Here is a 20567-nt window from a genome sequence, read left to right on the forward strand (position 1 = left end):
ACCCCATAAATCACTAAATATTGTTTGAAACGGTTTGGAACTTGATAAAGTAAGATTCTGAAAAGGATGGCGATGAGCCTTATTCGATGAACAAGAATTACAAACTAAAAATTTGTCTCTCGAGCAAGGTAGCGAGAATTTATTCAAACAAAACTTAAAACTCTTGCATGCGGATGACCCAATCAACGATGCCAGATGAAGATGGATGTGTTGGTGGAGGCCAAATGTGCTTTAGGAGAAGATATGGAAGGTGAGGTTAGCCACTCATAGAGACTCGTCTCTACTCCTCCGACCGTGCACCAACGGATTCCGCGTTTCCAGGTCCTTCACAGAAAAGTGAAACGGAAAGAATTCAATAGAGGTTAGGTTATCTTGACAAAATTTAGAAATGGAGAGTAAGTTGCGTTTAATGTTAGGAGCACAAAGAGTGTTAGAAAGTTTAAAATCATTTTTTTTATGTATGTAATTGAGTTAAACCAGTGTGAGTTATTGGTATTTTGTTACCATCACCCATGGAGATCTGCTCCATGCCATTGTATTACTGCAAGTTGTGAGGATTATCAGTTATGTGATGAGATGCTCCAGAGTCGAGAATCCAAGGATTTGCTGATGCGTGCATTCCCAAAATATAGTTGGCCTTGGCCTCAAAATGATTGTGAGATCTAGATTTGCATACACTTGCAACATGACCTGGTTTGTTGCACAAAACTGGCAGCGAACACCATCATAAGAGTTGTTGGTGTTCGAAGATCGCCCCTGATTTTATGAATTAAAGCGATTGTTGTATCACCATTGTTGGTTGCTGCCATTGTTATTGTTGGAGCGACGATTATTGCGATTGTTCTAGTTTCCACATTTGTTGAATGTAGCAGCAACATCAGTAATATGGCTAGGAGCTTTCTTTACTCTTCATGTCTAAGGAAAAGTTCATGATCAAGAAGCTTCTCATAGAGTTCTTCATACGTAATAGTGGAGTCACGAGAACGAATTGCAGCAGAAATCTTACGAAACTCTAGTCTAAGACCACTCAGGATCTTAACAATGAGTTCAGAGTTTGTGACAGGGGCACCAGTAGTAAAGAGTTCGTCAGCCATGGATCGAATATTTTGCAAATATTCAGTGATTGGTTGGGAGTCTTTTATGAGCCGCGCAAGTCGATCGCGAAGACTAAAAATTCTGGTTTGGGACTTGTTAGCATATGCAGTATGCAATGCATCCCAGGATTTTTGTGTTGAATCAACAACTGCAACAGTAGTGGCAAATGTTGGCTCAATGGATGCCATAAGTGCATTTTGAATGAGTTGGTCTTGACGAAACCAAAGAGCAAATGTAGGATTGACACTAAGGACTGTGCCAGTTGTGATAGTGCAAGATGGAGCAGGGGTAGACCCATCTAGATGACCATAAAGATCATGACCGTGCATAAGCATGGAAAATTGCGCCTTCCAAATTGCAAAGTTGTGGCTGCCTTGTAATTTTATTGGCAATTGTGACGCAAGATTAAATTGGACGACCATCACACCACTATTGTTATCAGCATTAACAACTCCAGTAGTGTTGGCCATTTGTTGAGGGTGGGTGGGAGAGAAAAAAGATAGGATCTTACTCATTAGAGTTTGTTGAAGCTCTGATACCATATAAGAACAAGAGAAATACAAAAAGCTAATTACTTTATTGAATCAAAGCAACCTTTAAATACAAGAGTGAAAAAACTAATTCCCTAAACTAACTCCTCTGGAAGAGGAGGACTCAACTACTTGCTGAACAAACTCCTTGAATAAGGAGATTTATTTGAGAAAATAAAGGACTAACAAAATTCTAACTACTAGCTAAAAAATGGGTCAAAGCAGTAAAGTAGCTGGTGGTTAACTTATGCTCTAATAGGGAGCGGGTTCGGCCGAACCAGTAGCTTTGGTTCGAACCCTGTATTTGTCTTAAAAATTTCATTGAATATGTATAAATTATTAATTTAGAATCCAATAACATCAAACGATTAGAATCCTGAACCCATAAGCTTGAAGTTTTGGTTCCGCCTCTGATTACAGGTAGATCGTAGGGGCGCTGGTTGTGCCATGCATAGTGATGGCAATAACATTACCAGTAACATGCACTAATATTGCCAAGAGTTGCTAGGCTATTACAAACAGTAGTAGATAAATTCCTAGTTGTAATTACCTCGTTGTCTCCTAAAAATTTCCACTATTCCAGGAAACCTAAAATATCCAATTGATCTAATGGATTATGAGGAAAAAAGCTAAAAGGTCATTTGAATTGCATGTCAAAGAATATATCATTTCCCTTTTAAACAGTTTTTATTAGTTTTATTTTCTAAAATTAGTGAATTTTTATTTTGTTTTTTTCCTCCTTTTGCTAATTGGTGATTTATCTCCTTCGTCAATGGCAACTTTGACACTATGTTATAGTTACAAAAAAATTATTTTCAATTTTGGTCATCAATTAATTGACTAAATTGAAAAGAAGAAAAAGAAATTGACTAATACTTGGCATCGGAAAAACAAGTTCTAAAGAGTAGCAGGACGCTCCCAAGTCCCAATAGTTTACAACGGAGAGCTATTGGAAGTAGTACAAAATAATAAATGAATAATTAACCTAAGTGATCGTCCACCTATTATCTGAGAGTGTGGACAGATATAATATATATATATATATATATATATATATATATATATTTATTTATAAATTATGTAATAAATCAAACAAAAGTTTCTATCGACATTTGAATGTTCTTATGATAATGGTTAACCATTTCTACTTTAGTAACATTGCCAAAAATGAAGATATCGAAAATCAAATTAGGATCAATATAAAGCACCGAAGCGTATAGAAAAATAGAAACATCAAAAGTAATAGAAACAGTGAAACACCATTTAATTATCTTATCATCCAATGTCATTTTACGGAATAAACAAATAAGATTTCCCTTATTTCTTTTTTGATTTCTCACCCCATGATCATTGGGACACGATTAAATCTAGACTCGTGCTAGAAAGTCCCGTAAAAATAGTACGGACTAGCCAGTTTTCAGATTGGTAATTGAAAAATAGCCAGCGTTTGCAAAGTCATTGAAAAATAATCACTATTTTGGTGCAACACGGATCGGTCCAGCACAATATACTGGAGATTGGTGCACATGTGCATGAGCTTCCAGTATATTATACTGGAACTCCAACACGCGGAAAGTTCCAGCATAATATACTGGAGATTATAGCACCTGTGTATGAACTTCCAGCATATTATGCTGGACCGATATATTATACTGGAACTCAAATATATTATACTGGAATATTTTTCGGATTTTGATCAGTATTTTCGTTCAGATTTATCTTTACATGAAAAGTGACTAAATTTCGATTATTTTTGAAATTATGGCTATTTTTCAATTAACACTTGTAAATCTGACTATTTTTAAATTTCTCCCTTAAGTTCCACATTGAGCGATAAAGCTCTCCGTAACAAAGGCGACTCCATACCCATGAATCGAACTCGAGACCACTCCACAAGAATCCTAGTTGGTAGGACTTCTCATTTACAACACATAAACCCGGCAAAAGGTCATCACAGACATCTGTGGGCCAAGACAAATTTTGGACAAGAAAAATGACACCAATAAATCTCCTGTACAAGTTCAGACTTAATAAGAAATGTACAAGTCAAACAACTAGTAAAACATCACAAAGAACAAGATTTTCAAGAGAGATCAAAGGAATCAAGTAGAAAGAACAGCCAAGAGAATATAATGCAGCAAAAAGCTAGATTTTCTTTTAAATCCAGGTTCAAAAATCAGTTTAGTACATTGTCCAGATGCTAATATGATGAGTATACGGATTAATATGCACACCTCTAAGTACGATTATGTAATGCGAGTCCACATTCAAGCAAGATTTCACTATTGAGACATAGAAGTCTCTTCTGTTTACACCGTCTCACCAAGCTCATACAAAATATTTCCAAAGAAACATACAACAGGATAACTAAATATAACAGAACACTTGAAAAAAAAGAAAGATATAACAGCACAAAATTATATCACCCGAAACTGCATTAAAATGAATAATTGAATACATCCTATACATATTCAAGCTAGAGCGAAGTTCCTTGACTTTCTTTCTTCCAGAGCTAGTTCTTCACTCTATAAGAAATGTACACAACTCTCATCATCTCGTGAAGAACCATTAAATGCATATGGACTCAAAGGAGAATGTGTAAATATAAAATGAAGAGACAACAGAAGCTTAAGAACCAAATAGAAATGCTAATTATTAAAAAAAAAAAAAAAAAAAAGGGTGGCAAAACCAGTTACTGTCACGTGCTACCAGCTCTGCTGGGAGCAGCATTGGCTGGTTTGAATTTTGAAAGGTCAACTAGGTCCCCAAACAATTTGTCTTGCGGCTTTGAAGGCTTTCCAGATGGCACATATGAAGGAGCGGAAACTGGATAGGAAGAATTGTTGAGGACACCATTGTCCCTCACAGAGAGCCCAGACATTCCTTGGTTAAGGAACTGAGTATTTTGTTGTTGAGCATTACCATAACCATAACTGGCCATTTGGTTGGCATACATTTGTTGCGAATACATATAAGCCATGTGCCCAGATGGCATTTGTTGAGGAAATAAACTCCCTGGTTGCCCACCTTGGAACTGTTGAGGATACATGCCTTCCATCTGATTGCCTTGCATAGCCTGATTGCTCATTATAGCAGGCTGTCCAGCTGTGCCCGGATGTGCATACATACCATGGAGGTATGTTTGCTGAGCGTTCGCTGCAACCAGCTGATTATTTTGCGGTGATAAAGCATGCGAACCGCCAGGCATCATCTGATTATTGTGCATTGCTAAAGCTTGTGAACTACCTGGCATGGGATTATTTAGCATCGGTCGAGCATGAGGGCTACCTACTATTTGGCTTTCTTCTGCCTCAGCTTCCCATGGAGGAAGTGGAAAAGGATTAGTGCTTTGAGTTCCTATTCAGAAATTGAACAAGATATAACTATTCAGACACTGAATGAGCAAGAGTCTTAAAACATGGCAATTCACAGAACTTGAACAAGGAAAGGATCTTAAACAATAGGTAAAAGGGGCTTTAAGCATTAGGCAATGGATAAGGATATATATTGAACTCTTCCCTAATATGACATCTATCTAAAAGGTCGTTTTTTAGGCAATAGATTAGGCACACAAAAGTGCAAAAGGACAGAATTCAAACTACGGTTTAACACAACAAGCCTTTTTATATATCAGTCATATTGGGCCAGCTTGCATGCACCTCGATTAATCCATCAGGTAGATTATCCAGCCAACAGGCAGGTTTGCCAAGGTACAAAACGGGCATGTTTCCATAATATTTCTTTTGTATTTTTATCAGGTCCTCAATACTGTATTTAAGTGGAAAGCACGCAGGATAACAAAGGAATCACCATAACCTGGAGAAGCTGGCTGTTGTTGCTGTGACATCTGCCCATTCCAGGCAGGATTGGAGCCTTGGGCGTAGGTCATACCAGCGACACTTCCATTTGGGTACAAAGATGGTTGCACAGAATGAAAATTCTGTTGTTGCTGAAATTGAGGGGATGAAGGATTTGCCTGACCAACTGAATAAGTAGAGGGGGTGATGCTTGGCTGCGAAAACATGTCGAGAATAGCAAGGGCATTCTGCTGCGAAGGACTTGCTGGTTGAGGTTCTCCAACAGGAACAAGCGCAAGAGCATTCTCAGCTGTTGGTGAGCCAAAGTCTCCGCTCAGAAGATCCATCTTAGGGTCAACTTTTGTTGGAGTTGCTGATGGACCATTTGCTGATGTAGGAGCAGGAAGAAGCAACTGTGTCCCTAAACTAGCAATTGATGTAGATCTGGAAAGCACAACATACATGCCTTAGATAAAAAAAACATTTCTTCCAACCTGACCTGTTAACACTCTGAAACTTAAATCAATACCCGTCAGTTCTTATTCCTTTGGGTTTGGTGGGGGGAGGGGTGGGTGTGGGTGGGTTTCAGTTAATATTTCTTACAACAACAAATATGTTCAACTACAGAACTTTGTTAAAATCTGAATTTAATTGACAATACACTTGAAGGTCAAATTTGTTCTAGACAAATATTTGATAACTATCTACACAATTCATGTCTGACGATTTTAGGCATGACAAACTGATATCCATATCTCAGTCCTTGAGAACCAAACCACTAATTCAAAAGTCAATTGTAATAAGAAGTGAAACACTCAACAAGAGTACATTGATTGGCAAAAAAAATAACAAAACTAAGTTACCCTTGGTCTGACTGGTTGCTGGTTCCAGTATCAATAAGAGGAGCATCAACATCTACAAGGGATCGAGCAGCTTCAGGTTTTGATGATTCGCCTTTAATAGAAGTTCCTGATGCAATAGCTTCATGCTTGGCCAATACACGCTGTAAGTCATCATTCAGCGATAGTCCTTGGCATAGCAGTGACTCATCCCTGGATCAGGTAAATGTAAGGATTCACAGGAACCACACCTGTGGCGCGTAAAAAAGATGGGAGAACAGAGAGAACAGACAAAATGTTCATCTTAAGTTCAAAATTGTTTTAAGTTCAATAGTAACAGTAAACATGGCCAGTTTCAGCAAGTTCCAAGAAGTTAATGAAAAACCCATCTCTGAAAAAAAGTTAACTCAAATTACTTGAACTTTATAGTATATACTAGTTCGTGGGCACGCACGTTGCACGTGTACCCCCATCAATAAGTATAATTTTTTAAAGAATTACATAAATACTACAACTTTCGTCTCATTTTACGTAGCTTTATTTGACTGAACACAAATTTAAGAGAAAAAAAATTGAAAATTATGATATAACACAATCCAGAGACATTTGTGTCTATAAATTATCTCATTAAAGTTGAATTGTTAAATATAAGAATTATGTCATTCTTTTTGAAATAGACTAAAAAAAACCACCACATAGATTGGTACAGAGGAAGCATAAAATCATGTATTTGAGTTACAAAAATTCAACTCTTAAAAATGAATGTCAAATTTAATTTAACTAACTCAATAAAGGAAGAAACTGTACCACACAAAAGTCCTGAAATACCTTATTGAATTATCCACAATATTACCGAATTTCACTAAAAAAACATAAATGCCACCTTTCCATCAAATTGACTCGCAGATTTATAGGAAAATAAAAAAATAACTATGTGAAAATGATACACGAGTCTATTATAAAATATATATTCTTATTAAGGCAGTAATAAAAGGCAAAAAGTAAAAATTGGTTAAAAACTTTTAGTAAGAGTTTACCATCTGGATTTAACTATAAAAGAATATCCATATAATTGATGAATCAAAAAACAAAGCAAAAACAAACAATTAACTAGAGTTCCCCTAAAGAATAAAAAGCAACCAGTCCCATATAATAAGGGCTTAGTAATTTATCTTCCAGGTCCAAATATTGCATGTTGGATGTAAATTTAAAGGAAAAAAATAATTTTTGGTCAAAATTTTCTCTTTAGTGTCTAGAGATATGATGTTTCCGCATTTCTGTTTCCACAGAGATGTTCCTCTCAATTTGTTTCGACTTTTCAACTACACTTAACTTTTCATTTTGAAAAAACTCAAACAAACACTTCTTGCAAAAAATAAAAAACTGAAAATTAAATGACAATGATTAGATATAATTTGTACCTTTACAATAACTAATAGGAAATGAAAGTACTTTTACTTTTATTGGTAGTTGAATTTACTATTTGGCAATACAAAAATATTACAAGAAATTAAAAGAGAGGTAAAAATGTCTTTCTGTTTTTGATGGATAATTTAGTAATTCAACTTTAAATTTGGCCTTCGTACTTATAATATAGTATATGAATATGAATATATAAACAATAGATGGGAGATGAATGTTCGGCCATCAAATTTTATTCCTAGCAAGAACAAACCCAGGTTATACATGTCAGAAGCTTCAAATGAATATTTACACTGACCCTTTCATTAGAGAGAAATATTCTCTAATTATAAGAATTAAGGTTAATTTAAGAAAAAAGAAGCATATCACAATATCCAGAAAAAATCACAAGAATCAGACAAGTAAAACAAGGCCTTACGTAGTCGAGTTTACAAGGTGTACCAATCTCTGCTTGTAGGTACGGCATTGTTCCACCAAATCAACAATGACCTCTTGTCTGAGTTCCTGTAACCCCACATGCAAATATGTTGCATCAAATATAAAGAGGACAGAACTCATAAAAAATTAACTGAACAGGAATGAAAATATCTTAGAGGTGAATATTCCCTTCTTTCAGTTTTTGTCTGCTCCAATTCGCATCTAGCTCTGAACATCTCAATTATTGAATCAAAATCTTTAGTCTCATAACTTCAATAAACTAGCAAGGGAGCATATCCCTTGAGACATACTATGCATATGGATTTTACCTCTTTGTTTTCAGGACCTAATGCATTCAGCATTTCAGTAAGGACATCCATAATACCACGTGCATTCTGGATCTCCGTCAAGCTAACAATAGAAACATGCAGAAAAGAACCAAAGAACATTGATTATCATAGCAAGATAACCTAACAGAAGAAAGATAAGCAATACAGCTATCAGATGGCATTCACCAGCAGCTGAAAATCATCTTTTCTTACCTTTTCCAAATAAAAGATGTGTCGACTACGGGGAGGGTGATAACAAGTGTTTTAAAAGGAGAGGGCGCAAGGCGAAACATTTTATCAAGTACGGGGCGAGGCGTAAGCCCCATGGATCTTATTATTGTATAATTCAATAGCACATAAATATTTTTAAAATACGAAAAACATACAAATATTTTTTAGAAATCAAAATTTATCAAAAAGGCAGGAGATTTTAGTATAATCTATAAACATGCTCAATAAAGTAGAGGCTATAACTTTTAATAGACCAGTCAATAAAGTAGAAAGGAACTTTTCTAAGAAAACTTTCTTTGCGAAATAACTAAAAGAACATGTAAATCATTTAAGAACTTGAAAACGACAAAAGAGAACAGCCCGGTGCACGAAGCATCCCGCATTCACAGAGTTCAGGGAAGGGCTGCACCCTAGAGGGTGTGATATAAGTAGCCTACTCTGATGCAAGTGTCAGTGGTTGATTCCACGGCTGGCACATATGGTGAATTGCAAGATGACACGATGTTTTAGGCCAGTGGGAGAGTGTCGTTGCTTTCTTCGTCAGCCCATTTTCAGTTGGAAAAAAAGGTCAACATATGATTTTTGAATCACAATCATCTTTTTCGCAAATTCTCTCCCCTACAATTTCTCTCAAAATTTCTCCCCATGTCCTTCTCATGGTTTTGAGAGTTCATCTTCTTCCCCAAATTACCAACATTCGAAACCCAAATACAATTTTCTTCAATAGCGTATTTGGAAGGGATTAGACCTATATTCTTCTTCCATCCCTAGAGCCCTTTGTTCTCAGCGAGTGAAATTGAAGCAATACGAAACTATTTTATTTACACGACTGATACTTTCCAAGTTAGTGAAATAGTTGTATTTGCATGTTTGTGGTAAATAAATAAACCCTAATGTTCTCTTCTTCTTCTTTAGGATTTTGCCCTACATTTGCTTGAGTTTTCTGTGTGCGCCCTGTCAGGGAGGAGTAATACACGCCTGGGCATACGCAATGTTATCAAAGGCGAAAAGCTCTAAAAGCACTTTAGGTCTATTAGGGATTTAAGCGCAAAGCGCACTTAAAGTGTTAGGCTTTAGTAAAAAAAGGCGCAACTATGGGAAAAAATAAAATATATATGTAATTCAAGGACAAAGTAATAAATTCATTTATAATGTTTTTCTTTACAGCTAATACATTTATTTTCTGATTATATTTGTTGTTTAGTGCCTCTTGATTCCCAATAAAACTCATGGGCAATGAGGCGCATGTCTTAGTGCTTTGCCTTACACTGAAGTGCAGCTTAAGCGAGGCGAAGCGCCCTCCCTGAGCTTTTCTGAGCTTCAGGGCTTAAGCGCGCCTTAAATGAGCCTTTGACAACACTAGGCATACGTCTTAGCGATTGGGACGCCCGGCCACCAAATCTGTGCCGCCTCCACCTTAGGGCAGTTTCTGACCGCCTTGTCCCGAGATGTGCCTTTTTATGCACTGGTCATAACACCTACCCTCCCGTGAAGATTGGAAGAAACAGTGCAGATACAGAAGTTTCACAAGAAAGTAAATCTTTTAAGGAAGAAGAAAAAGAAAAAAAAGCAAGAAGTGCCCCCTCTAGCCTAACAAGATTGACATCTCAACATTTTTTCTTAAGAATTGGGACCCAATATGGAATAAGTTAGAAATATCTAGGGTTTGACTACTATGTAAGGAGACTTCAATGACAGCTAGAAGTTAGTTCAGATTAGCTTAACATATGAAAATTGAGTCCACATGTGATGAACGTAGCTCGAAAAAGATAGCCCATAAATCCATTTTGCTAAATCCACACATATCATACGCAACACATTTTCGCGAGTGGAAACAAAAGCAATAAAATTACATATGTTATCCTTATGGTATATTGTTATTCATACTTGTTTATGAATCAATTGTTCTCACAATTTATAACAGAACAGGATGTAAATAAACAACCAAAGAGAAAAACTCGTATAGTTAGAAATAGCGGTACGATCAATAGGTTGTTATTGTACTGTTAGTTTACAACTATGTATATAGTGTAGTATTGTCCCACATTGGTAGAGGAGTAGTATGTCCTTGTATAGTATAGCTATAAATAAGGATCTCTTGCATTGTATTGAATCATCCAATATCAATAACATATTTTCTCTCGTGCTTTCTCGCATGGTATCAGAGCAATTGTGAGAGACTTATCGCTGTGCATAAATTCCAGCGATTCCGGGAAAGAGAAATCAGTACTTTTTTAAGGCTGTTTTCTATCTGCTTCATCTCCGTCAGTGTTGTGCAAAATCCAACATTACCACAAGAGTCGTCACTGTCCGGCGACCAAACCCCAGTGAAAAGCTCCGGCAACAGCCTCCTCACGCGCCACCAGAAGCTCACGCGCGTGAGCTCCCGCGCCGGCGCGTACGACCATTTCCGGCCATTTTTTGAAAATCTTACTTCAGAACAGTTGGGTCGCCTGGTAATTCCGATCCTACCCCTACTATTTTCATTTCATTCCGACCACTTTGAGTTTTTTCCGACAGCTACAGATTTTCAGTATTCTGTTTCTGTGTTTCCGTACTCTGCTTCAGTGGATTACAGTTGATTCTTTCTCTTATTTGGTAATAATTTGCAACAATGTCTTTGGGATTTGATGTTTTTGGGTCTAGAAACTTGAGTTCTGGAAGCTTTAGTGCTATTATTACCTCGGAACCTTTAATGGGAAGTTCAAACTACTTAGCTTGGGCTTCATCTATCGAGTTGTGGTGTAGAGGTCAAGGTGTTCAAGATCATCTAATCAAACAATCTAGCGATGGAGATGTAAAGGCAATAGCACTTTGGGCAAAAATTGATGCTCAGTTATGTAGCATCTTGTGGCGATCTATTGATTCCAAGTTGATGCCCTTGTTACATCCATTCCAGACATGTTATTTGGTTTGGGCAAAGGCACGCACCTTATACACTAATGACATATCTCGCTTCTATGATGTGATATCGCAGATGACAAATTTAAAGAAGCAGGAATTAGATATGTCTACTTACTTGGGTCAAGTACAGGAAGTCATGGAGGAATTTGAGAAGTTGATGCCAGTTTTTGCTAGTGTTGAAAAACAACAAGAGCAGCGACAGAAGATGTTTCTCGTTCTTACCCTCGCTGAACTTCCTAATGATCTTGATTCAGTACGCGACCAAATTTTGGCTAGTCCGACTGTCCCGACAGTTGATGAATTATTCTCTCGATTACTCCGCCTTGCTGCAGCACCAAGTCCACCAGTGATCTCATCACAGATACTTGATTCCTCTGTTCTTGCATCCCAGACAGTTGATGTTCGGGCATCTCAAACTATGGAGCATAGATGAGGAGGAGGTCGTTTTGGAAGATCTAGACCCAAGTGTTCTTATTGTCACAAACTTGGACACACTCATGAAATGTGTTATTCCTTACATGGTCGTCCACCCAAAAATACTTACATTGCTCAGACCGAGACTCCAGGTAATCAGAGATTTTCTTTATCTAAAGAAGAATATAATGAGCTCCTTCAGTATCGAGCAAGTAAGCAAACATCTCCACAAGTAGCCTCAATTGCTCAGACTGATACTTCTGATACTAGTAATTCTTTTACTTGTGTTTTTCAGTCTAGCACTCTTGGCCCATGGGTCATGGACTAAGGCGCTTCTGATCACATCTTTGGTAATATATCACTTTTGTCAAATATTGTATATTCACAGTCTCTTCCCACTATTACTTTAGCCAATGAATGTCAAACTAAGGCAAAAGGAGTTGGACAAGCTAATCCCTTGTCTTCTATCACCCTAGATTCGGTTCTTTATGTCCCTGACTATCCTTTTAATCTTGCATCTGTTAGTTCGTTTGACTCGTGCCCTCCATTGTAGTATATATTTAATTGACGATTCTTTTATTATGCAGGACCGCAGTACGGGACAGACCGGACGTGAATCAGAATATCTTTACTACCTTAACTCACTCAATCCTTCCACAACATATCTAATTACAGATCCTCCAGATCTAATCCACAGACGTTAGAAAATCCGAGTTTATCCAAACTTCAGAAGATGGTGCCTAGTTTATCTAATTTGTCTACATTAGATTGTGAATCGTGTTAATTTGGGAAACATACCCGAGCTTCCTTTTCGCGTAGTGTTGAGAGTCATGCAAAGTCTGTCTTCTCCTTAGTTCATTCTGATATATGGGGTCCTAGTAGAGTCAGTTCATCCTTGGGATTTCGTTATTTTGTCAGTTTCATTGATGATTATTCAAGATGTACTTGGCTTTTCTTAATGAAAGATCGTTCTGAGTTATTTTCTATATTCCAGAGTTTCTGTGCTGAAATCAAAAACCAATTTGGTGTTTCTATTCGCATTTTTCGCAGTGATAATGCCTTAGAATATTTATCTTCTCAATTTCAGCAGTTTATGACTTCTCAGGGAATTATTCATCAGACATCTTGTCCTTATACCCCTCAACAAAATGGGGTTGCTGAGAGAAAGAATAAGCACCTTATTGAGACTGCTCGCACACTTCTAATTGAATCTCGTGTTCCGTTGAGTTTTTGGGGCGATTCAGTTCCCACAACTTGTTATTTGATTAATCGGATGCCTTCATCTCCCATCAAGAATCAGATTCCGCACTCAGTATTGTTTCCCCAATCACCCTTATACTCTCTTCTACCCCGTGTTTTTGGGAGCACGTGTTTTGTTCATAACTTAGCCCCTGGGAAAGATAAGTTAGCTCTTCGTGCTCTCAAGTGTGCCTTCCTTGGTTATTCTCGTGTTCAGAAAGGATATCGTTGTTATTCTCCAGATCTTCGTAGGTACCTTTTGTCAGCTGACGTCACATTTTTTGAGTCTAAACCTTTCTTTACTTCTGCTGACCACCATGATATATCTGAGGTCTTACCTATACCGACCTTTGAGGAGTTTACTATAGCTCCTCCACCCACCTTCGACCACAGAGGTTTCATCCATACCAACCGTTGAGGAGTCTAGTGTTGTTCCCCCTAGTTCCCCAGCCACAGAAACACCACTCTTGACTTATCATTGTCGTTCGCGTCCTCCATCAGGCCCAACTAGTTCTTGTCCAGCACCTGACCCTGCTCCTGCTGCGGACCTTGCTCCTAGTACACCGATTGCACTTCGGAAAGGTATACGGACCACACTTAACCCTAATCCTCATTATGTCGGTTTGAGTTATCATCGTCTGTCATCTCCCCATTATGCTTTTATATCTTCTTTGTCCTCGGTTTCCATTCCTAAGTCTACAGGTGAAGCGTTGTCTAATCCAGGATGGCGACATGCTATGAGTGACGAGATGTCTGCTTTACATACAAGTGGTACTTGGGAGCTTGTTCCTCTTTCCTCAGGTAAATCTACTGTTGGTTGTCGTCTAAGCTGCTCGGATACGGGTGCAGGTGTCCGACACGGGTGCGGATCTAGAGGTCGGATCCTTCGAGATGTAAATTCTAAGATTCGGGGATACGAATCCTAGTACCAATACGGGTGCAGGGATCCGGTTAAAAATAATTCAAAAATATAAAAATATAAAAAATATCTCTAAATTATCAGAAATTTTGTGGAATACTTGTGTATAGCTTGTAAAGTGTGGATTTCTTTTTTATTCTCAAGTTGTAGATAAGTAAAGGATTGGTTTCCTAGATAAGGTATGCTATTTTCTTCAAATTTACCCTAGTTTTGGTTTTGATTTCAGGAATTAAATTGTATATTGTCTCGAATTTTTTCGTCCGTCGTGGTCAAAGTACCCAAAATTATTTGACCAGATCCGGTACGGATCCCATACCCACACCCATACTAGTGTCGTGTCGATACGGGTGCGGCACCTAAACTGCCATGTCGGAGCAACTTAGGTTGTCGTTGGGTATATGCAGTCAAAGTTGGTCCCGATGGACAGATTGATCGACTTAAGACCCGTCTTGTTGCCAAAGGATATACTCAGATATTTGGGCTCGATTACAGTGATGCCTTCTCTCCCGTGATTAAAGTGGCTTCAGTCCGCCTTTTTCTATCCATGGATGCGGTTCGTCATTGACCAACTATCAGTTGGACATTAAAAATGCCTTTCTTCACGGTGATCTTGAGGATGAGGTTTATATGGAGCAACCACCTGATTTTATTGCTCAGGGGAAGTCTCGTGGCCTTGTATGTCGCTTGCGTCGGTCACTTTATGGTCTAAAGCAGTCTCCTCGAGCCGGTTATCCAGGAGTTTGGCATGACTCGTAGTGAAGCTGATCACTCTGTGTTTTATCGGCACTCTGCTTCAAGTCTCTGTATTTATCTGGTAGTCTATGTTGATGATATTGTTATTACTGGCAATGATCAGGATGGTATTACCAATCTGAAGCAGCATCTCTTCCAGCACTTCCAAACTAAGGATCTAGGCAGATTGAAGTACTTTCTAGGTATTGAGGTTGCCCAGTCTAGCTCAGGTATTGTTATTTCTCAAAGAAAATATGCTTTAGACATTCTTGAGGAGACGAGGATGATAGGTTGAAGACCTGTTGACACTCCGATGGATCCGAATTCTAAAATTATGCCAGGACAGGGGGAGTCGCTTAGCGATCCTGCAAGCTATAGGCGGTTGGTTGGAAAATTAAATTATCTCACAGTGACTAGACCCGACATTTCTTATCCTATGAGTATTATAAGTCAGTTTATGAATTCTCTGTGATAGTCATTGGGATGCAGCTGTCCGCATTATTCGATATATAAAATCGGCTTCAGGCAAAGGGTTAATGTTTGAGGATCGAGGTCATGAGCAGATCGTTGGATACTCAGATGCTGATTGGGCAGGATCACCTTCTGATAGACGTTCTACGTCTGGATATTGTGTTTTAGTAGGAGGAAATTTGGTGTCCTGGAAGAGCAAGAAACATAATGTAGTTGCTCGGTCTAGTGCAAAAGCAAAATATCGAGCAATGGCTATGGCAACATGTGAGCTAGTCTGGACCAAACAATTGCTCAAGGAGTTGAAATTTGGTGAAATCAGTCGGATGGAACTTGTGTGCGATAATCAAGTTGCCATTCATATTGCATCAAATCCAGTGTTTCATGAGAGAACTAAATACATTGAGATTGATTGTCACTTCGTCAGAGAAAAGATACTTTCAGGAGAGATTGTTACAGAGTTTATGAGGTCGAATGATCAACTTGCACATATTTTCACCAAGTCTCTCACTGGTCCTCGTATTAGTTATATATGTAACAAGCTCGGTACATATGATCTGTATGCACCGGCTTGAGGGGGAGTGTTAGTTTACAACTATGCATATAGTGTAGTATTGTCCCACATTGGTACAGGAGTAGTATGTCCTTGTATAGTATAGCTATAAATAAGGACCTTTTGTATTGTATTGAATCAACCAATATCATTAAAACCTGTCGGAGTCATTTCTACCACTTTCTGCTTCTTAAAGATTTTCATATAGCTTCAAAGTACTCGGATCAAGAGCTGGTAATGCAGGTTTACATTCAACAGACATTGCATGCTTGGAAGACCAATGATTTACTAGAAATCGAACTCAGAAGCTTTTTGCCTCTTAGCACCTTTTGAGGGTTAAGATGGTACTAGCACTAACTGAAGAAATTAGTGTAGTCCTAAACCTCTCGTAAGCTCAAACTGTCCAGACGCTAGTGAGTAATAAATTCAGATTTCTCAAGTTGAGCTTGTCCATGAGAAAGTGTCAAGCCATGCACTATAAATGACTAATCTATCAAGTCAATGCAAGGATAATGGGAGCATTTTCCTACAGTGATCCTCCATTCTCATATTGTCCCACCAACTAAACTAGCTACATTTGCTGAGAACTGGGCAACAGAATTAAAGAAACAGAAAGAATGTTGGAAATTCCTCAGTAAACAAAAATGGTCATAGTTTAGCATCCTTCTTTATATTAACAGAAAAACAGTCACCTCAAGGTGGGATATTCAGCATCTGCTGAAGACTCTGCTGTATCCTGTCTAGATTCAGGCTTCTGAAGATTCTGTGGATCAGATGAAAGTGGATGTGTTTGAGTAGGCGTGAACACAGGTGCTGATCTCTCAGATCTCTGAGGGAATACTGCTCCAATGCGCTGTAAGTCAAGCAATACATTTGCAAAACATCATGTGAGATGTCAAACAAACATATAGAAAGTACATAAAACCAGCATGGACAAAACTACAAGTATTAGTGGAAGTTCAGTCAGTACAGAAAAGCATAACTTTTACTGCTCCAATGCACTGAACTCAAGCAATACATTTGCAAAACATTTTTTATATATTGAGGTGTCAACCAAGCATATAGAAAGTATTATCATAGCAACTGGGGATGGACAAACTCCACTTAGTTGTATAAGTTCAGTCAGTACGTTCAAGCATTTGGTTTTGGAATTTTCGCAACCAACACCAATCGATTATCAACTGGTACAAACCATTAGTATTGTTTGGAAGGCGTCAGAATAACTTTTGATAACCGATAAATCCCCGAGAGCCAGTATACATGGTTCAAAACTCAGAGGATAATGGGCCGTCCCTCTACTCTTCTCCACTTAAATACCAAGAAACTGTTGCCTGCAAAAGGGTTCAAACCCATGACGTGTGCCTAAACCCACAGATCATGTGATGGGCTCTCCACACGTCGGCCCCATAATGACTTACCCAAGGAAAAGAAAACTTTTACTCTCCAAGTAAACCCTATTGATTATATAGTTGCTGCTTAGGTGATAAAGTTAGAAAACTGAAATTTTATGTCTGGGTCCATACAGAACTTGTCGGGGTGCTCCGTCACATAAATACAAATAATGTTGTGAAAAGGCACGGGAGAAAATATGTTATTGATATTGGATGATAAATACAATAAAAGATGTCCCTATTTATAGCTATACACTACAAGGAGATATTACTCCTCTTCCAATGTGGGACAAGACTACACTATACATATCTATAAACTAACACTCCCCCTCAAGCCGGTGCATACACATCATATGTACCGAGCTTGTTACACATGTAACTAATACGAGAACCAGTAAGAGACTTAGTGAAAATATCTGCTAGTTGATCATTCGACTTTACAAACTTTGTAACAATATCTCCTGAAAGTATTTTTTCTCTAACAAAGTGACAGTCGATTTCAATGTGTTTAGTCCTCTCATGGAACACCGGATTTGACGCAATATGAAGAGCAGTTTGGTTATCACGCACTAGTTCCATCTTGCTGATTTCTCCGAACTTTAACTCCTTGAGCAACTGCTTGACCCAAACTAACTCACACGTCGCCATAGCCATGGCCCGATATTCGGCTTCGGCGCTAGATCGAGCAACTACATTCTGTTTCTTGCTCTTCCACGAGACCAAATTACCTCCTACTAGAACATAATATCCAGACGTAGAACGTCTATCAAAAGGTGATCCTGCCCAATCAGCATCTGTGTACCCAACAATCTGCTCGTGGCCTCGATCCTCGAATAATAATCCTTTGCCTGGAGCTGACTTTATATACCGAAGAATACGAACAACTGCATCCCAGTGACTATCACAGGGAGAATCCATAAACTGACTTACAATACTCACCGGAAAAGAAATGTCAGGTCTAGTCACTGTGAGGTAATTCAATTTGCCAACCAACCTCATATATCTCGTAGGGTCTCTAAGAGGCTCCCCTGTCCAGGTAGAAGCTTAGCATTCGGATCCATAGGAGAGTCAATGGGTCTGCAACCCATCATTCCAGTCTCCTCAAGAATGTCTAAGGCATACTTCCGCTGTGAAATAACAATACCTGAGCTAGACTGAGCGACCTCAGTACCTAGAAAATACTTCAATCTGCCCAGATCCTTAGTCTGGAAGTGCTGAAAGAGATGTTGCTTCAGATTAGTAATACCATCCTGATCATTACCAGTAATAACAATATCATCAACATAAACCACTAGATAAATACACAGATTAGGAGCAGAATGCCGATAAAACACAGAGTGATCAGCCTTACTACGAGTCATGCCGAACTCCTGAATAATTGTGCTGAACTTACCAAACCAAGCTCGAGGGACTGTTTCAAAACATATAGTGACCTGCGCAATCTGCACACACAACCATTAAACTCCCCTGAGCAACAAAACCAGGTGGTTGCTCCATATAAACTTCTTCCTCAAGATCACCGTGGAGAAAAGCATTCTTAATGTCTAATTGATAAAGAGGCCAATGACGTACAGCAGCCGTGGACAAAAGAGACGAACAGATGCTACTTTAGCCACGGGAGAGAAAGTATCACTATAATCAAGCCCAAAAATCTGAGTATATCCTTTTGCAACAAGACGAGCCTTAAACCGATCAACCTGGCCATCCAGGCCGACTTTGACTGCATAAACCCAACGACAACCAACAGTAGACTTACCTGCAGGAAGAGGAACAAGCTCCCAAGTGTCACTCACATGTAAATCAGACATCTCGTCAATCATAGCATGTCGCCATCCTGGATGAGATAGTGCCTCACCTGTAGACTTAGGGATAGAAACAGTGGACAAAGAAGATATAAAAGCATAATGTGGTGACGACACGATGATAACTTAAACCGACATAGTGGGGATTAGGATTAAGTGTGGATCGTACACCTTTGCAGAGTGCAATTGGTTGACTAAGAGGAGACAAGTCTGCAGTAGGTGCAGAATCTGATGCAGAGCGTGAATCACCTGGGCCTGATGCTGGATGTGGACGACGATAATAAGTCAAAAGTGGTGGAGCTGCAGAAGGTTGAACTGGATTATGTGGAGGAACTGGAACTATAGGTGGTGGAGATACAACCGGAGTTGTAGGTATTATGGATAAAACAAGTGCTTCCAAAGACACGGGGTGGAAGAGAAAACAAAGGTAAGTGGGGAAACATGACAGAGAATGGAACTTGGTTCTGGATAGCTGAAGATGGCATACGATTAATAAGATAGCAAGATGTATGAACGGCATCCCCCCAAAAATGCAACGGAGCATGAGATTGTATGAGTAGGGTACGAGCAGTTTCAATAAGATGTCTCTTCTTTCTTTCAGCTACCCCATTTTGTTGAGATATGTACGGACAAGATGTTTGATGAATAATCCCATGAGATTTCATAAACTGCTGAAATGGGGAAGACAAATACTCTCTGGCATTATCACTACGAAATGTGCGAATAGAAACCCCAAATTGATTTTGAATTTCAGCGTGGAAGGTCTGAAAAATAGAAAACAGCTCAGATCGATTTTTTATCAAAAATATCCAAGTGCACCTGGAATAATCATCAATGAAACTGACAAAATAACGGAATCCTAAGGTGGAACTGACCCGACTAGGACCCCAAACATCTGAATGGACTAAAGTAAAAGGTGACTCTGCTCGATTATCAAGACGCACGAGGGAAATGGGAGCGAGTATGCTTACCGAGCTGACATGACTCACACTCTAGAGCTGACAAGTGAGATAAACCAGATACCATTTTCTGAAGTTTTGACAAACTGGGATATCCCAACCATTTATGTAATAAATCTGGTGAATCAGTAACAGGACAAGTTGTAGAAGGAAGACAAGATGTGAGTCCATGTGATTTAGCAAGGATAAGGTAATAAAGTCCGTTTGATTTACGCCCGGTATCAATGATCCGCCCCGTACTGCGTTCCTGTATAAAAACATGGTCATCAAGAAATAAAACAGTGCATTTAAGTGATTTGGCTAAGCGACTAACAGCTATGAGATTAAAAGGACTATTGGGAACATAAAGGACTGAATCTAAAGGTAAGGAAGGAAGTGGGCTTGCTTGACCTATTGCAGTTGCCATGGTTTGAGACCCATTGGCCATTGTGACTTTTGGAAGAGATTGAGAATACGAAATAGTAGTGAAAAGAGATTTGTTACCAGAAATATGATCTGATGCACCCGAATCAATGACCCAAGACTC

At 38.7% G+C, this 20567-nt stretch overlaps 1 protein-coding gene across 3 annotated transcripts in view; it reads right to left on the bottom strand.

Moving 5' to 3' along the window:
* Nucleotides 1-4042: 4042 nt before the first annotated feature.
* The window catches only part of LOC104110860 (TOM1-like protein 9), a 34590-nt gene continuing 18065 nt past the window's right edge, over nucleotides 4043-20567 (bottom strand). For 2 of the 3 annotated variants that reach the window (XM_070192688.1, XM_070192686.1), the window contains 6 exons: nucleotides 16582-16742; nucleotides 8430-8511; nucleotides 8102-8187; nucleotides 6286-6474; nucleotides 5436-5866; nucleotides 4043-4982 (listed from right to left, as the gene is read on the bottom strand). In XM_070192688.1, coding sequence (XP_070048789.1) covers nucleotides 4324-4982; nucleotides 5436-5866; nucleotides 6286-6474; nucleotides 8102-8187; nucleotides 8430-8511; nucleotides 16582-16742 — 1608 coding nt within the window. In that variant the 3' untranslated portion in view covers nucleotides 4043-4323. The remainder of the gene's footprint in view (nucleotides 4983-5435; nucleotides 5867-6285; nucleotides 6475-8101; nucleotides 8188-8429; nucleotides 8512-16581; nucleotides 16743-20567) is intronic. The other variant, XM_070192687.1, reaches the window with a different exon arrangement.

This window comes from Nicotiana tomentosiformis, chromosome 1 (genome assembly GCF_000390325.3).
Source record: "Nicotiana tomentosiformis chromosome 1, ASM39032v3, whole genome shotgun sequence".
NCBI lineage: Eukaryota > Viridiplantae > Streptophyta > Magnoliopsida > Solanales > Solanaceae > Nicotiana > Nicotiana tomentosiformis.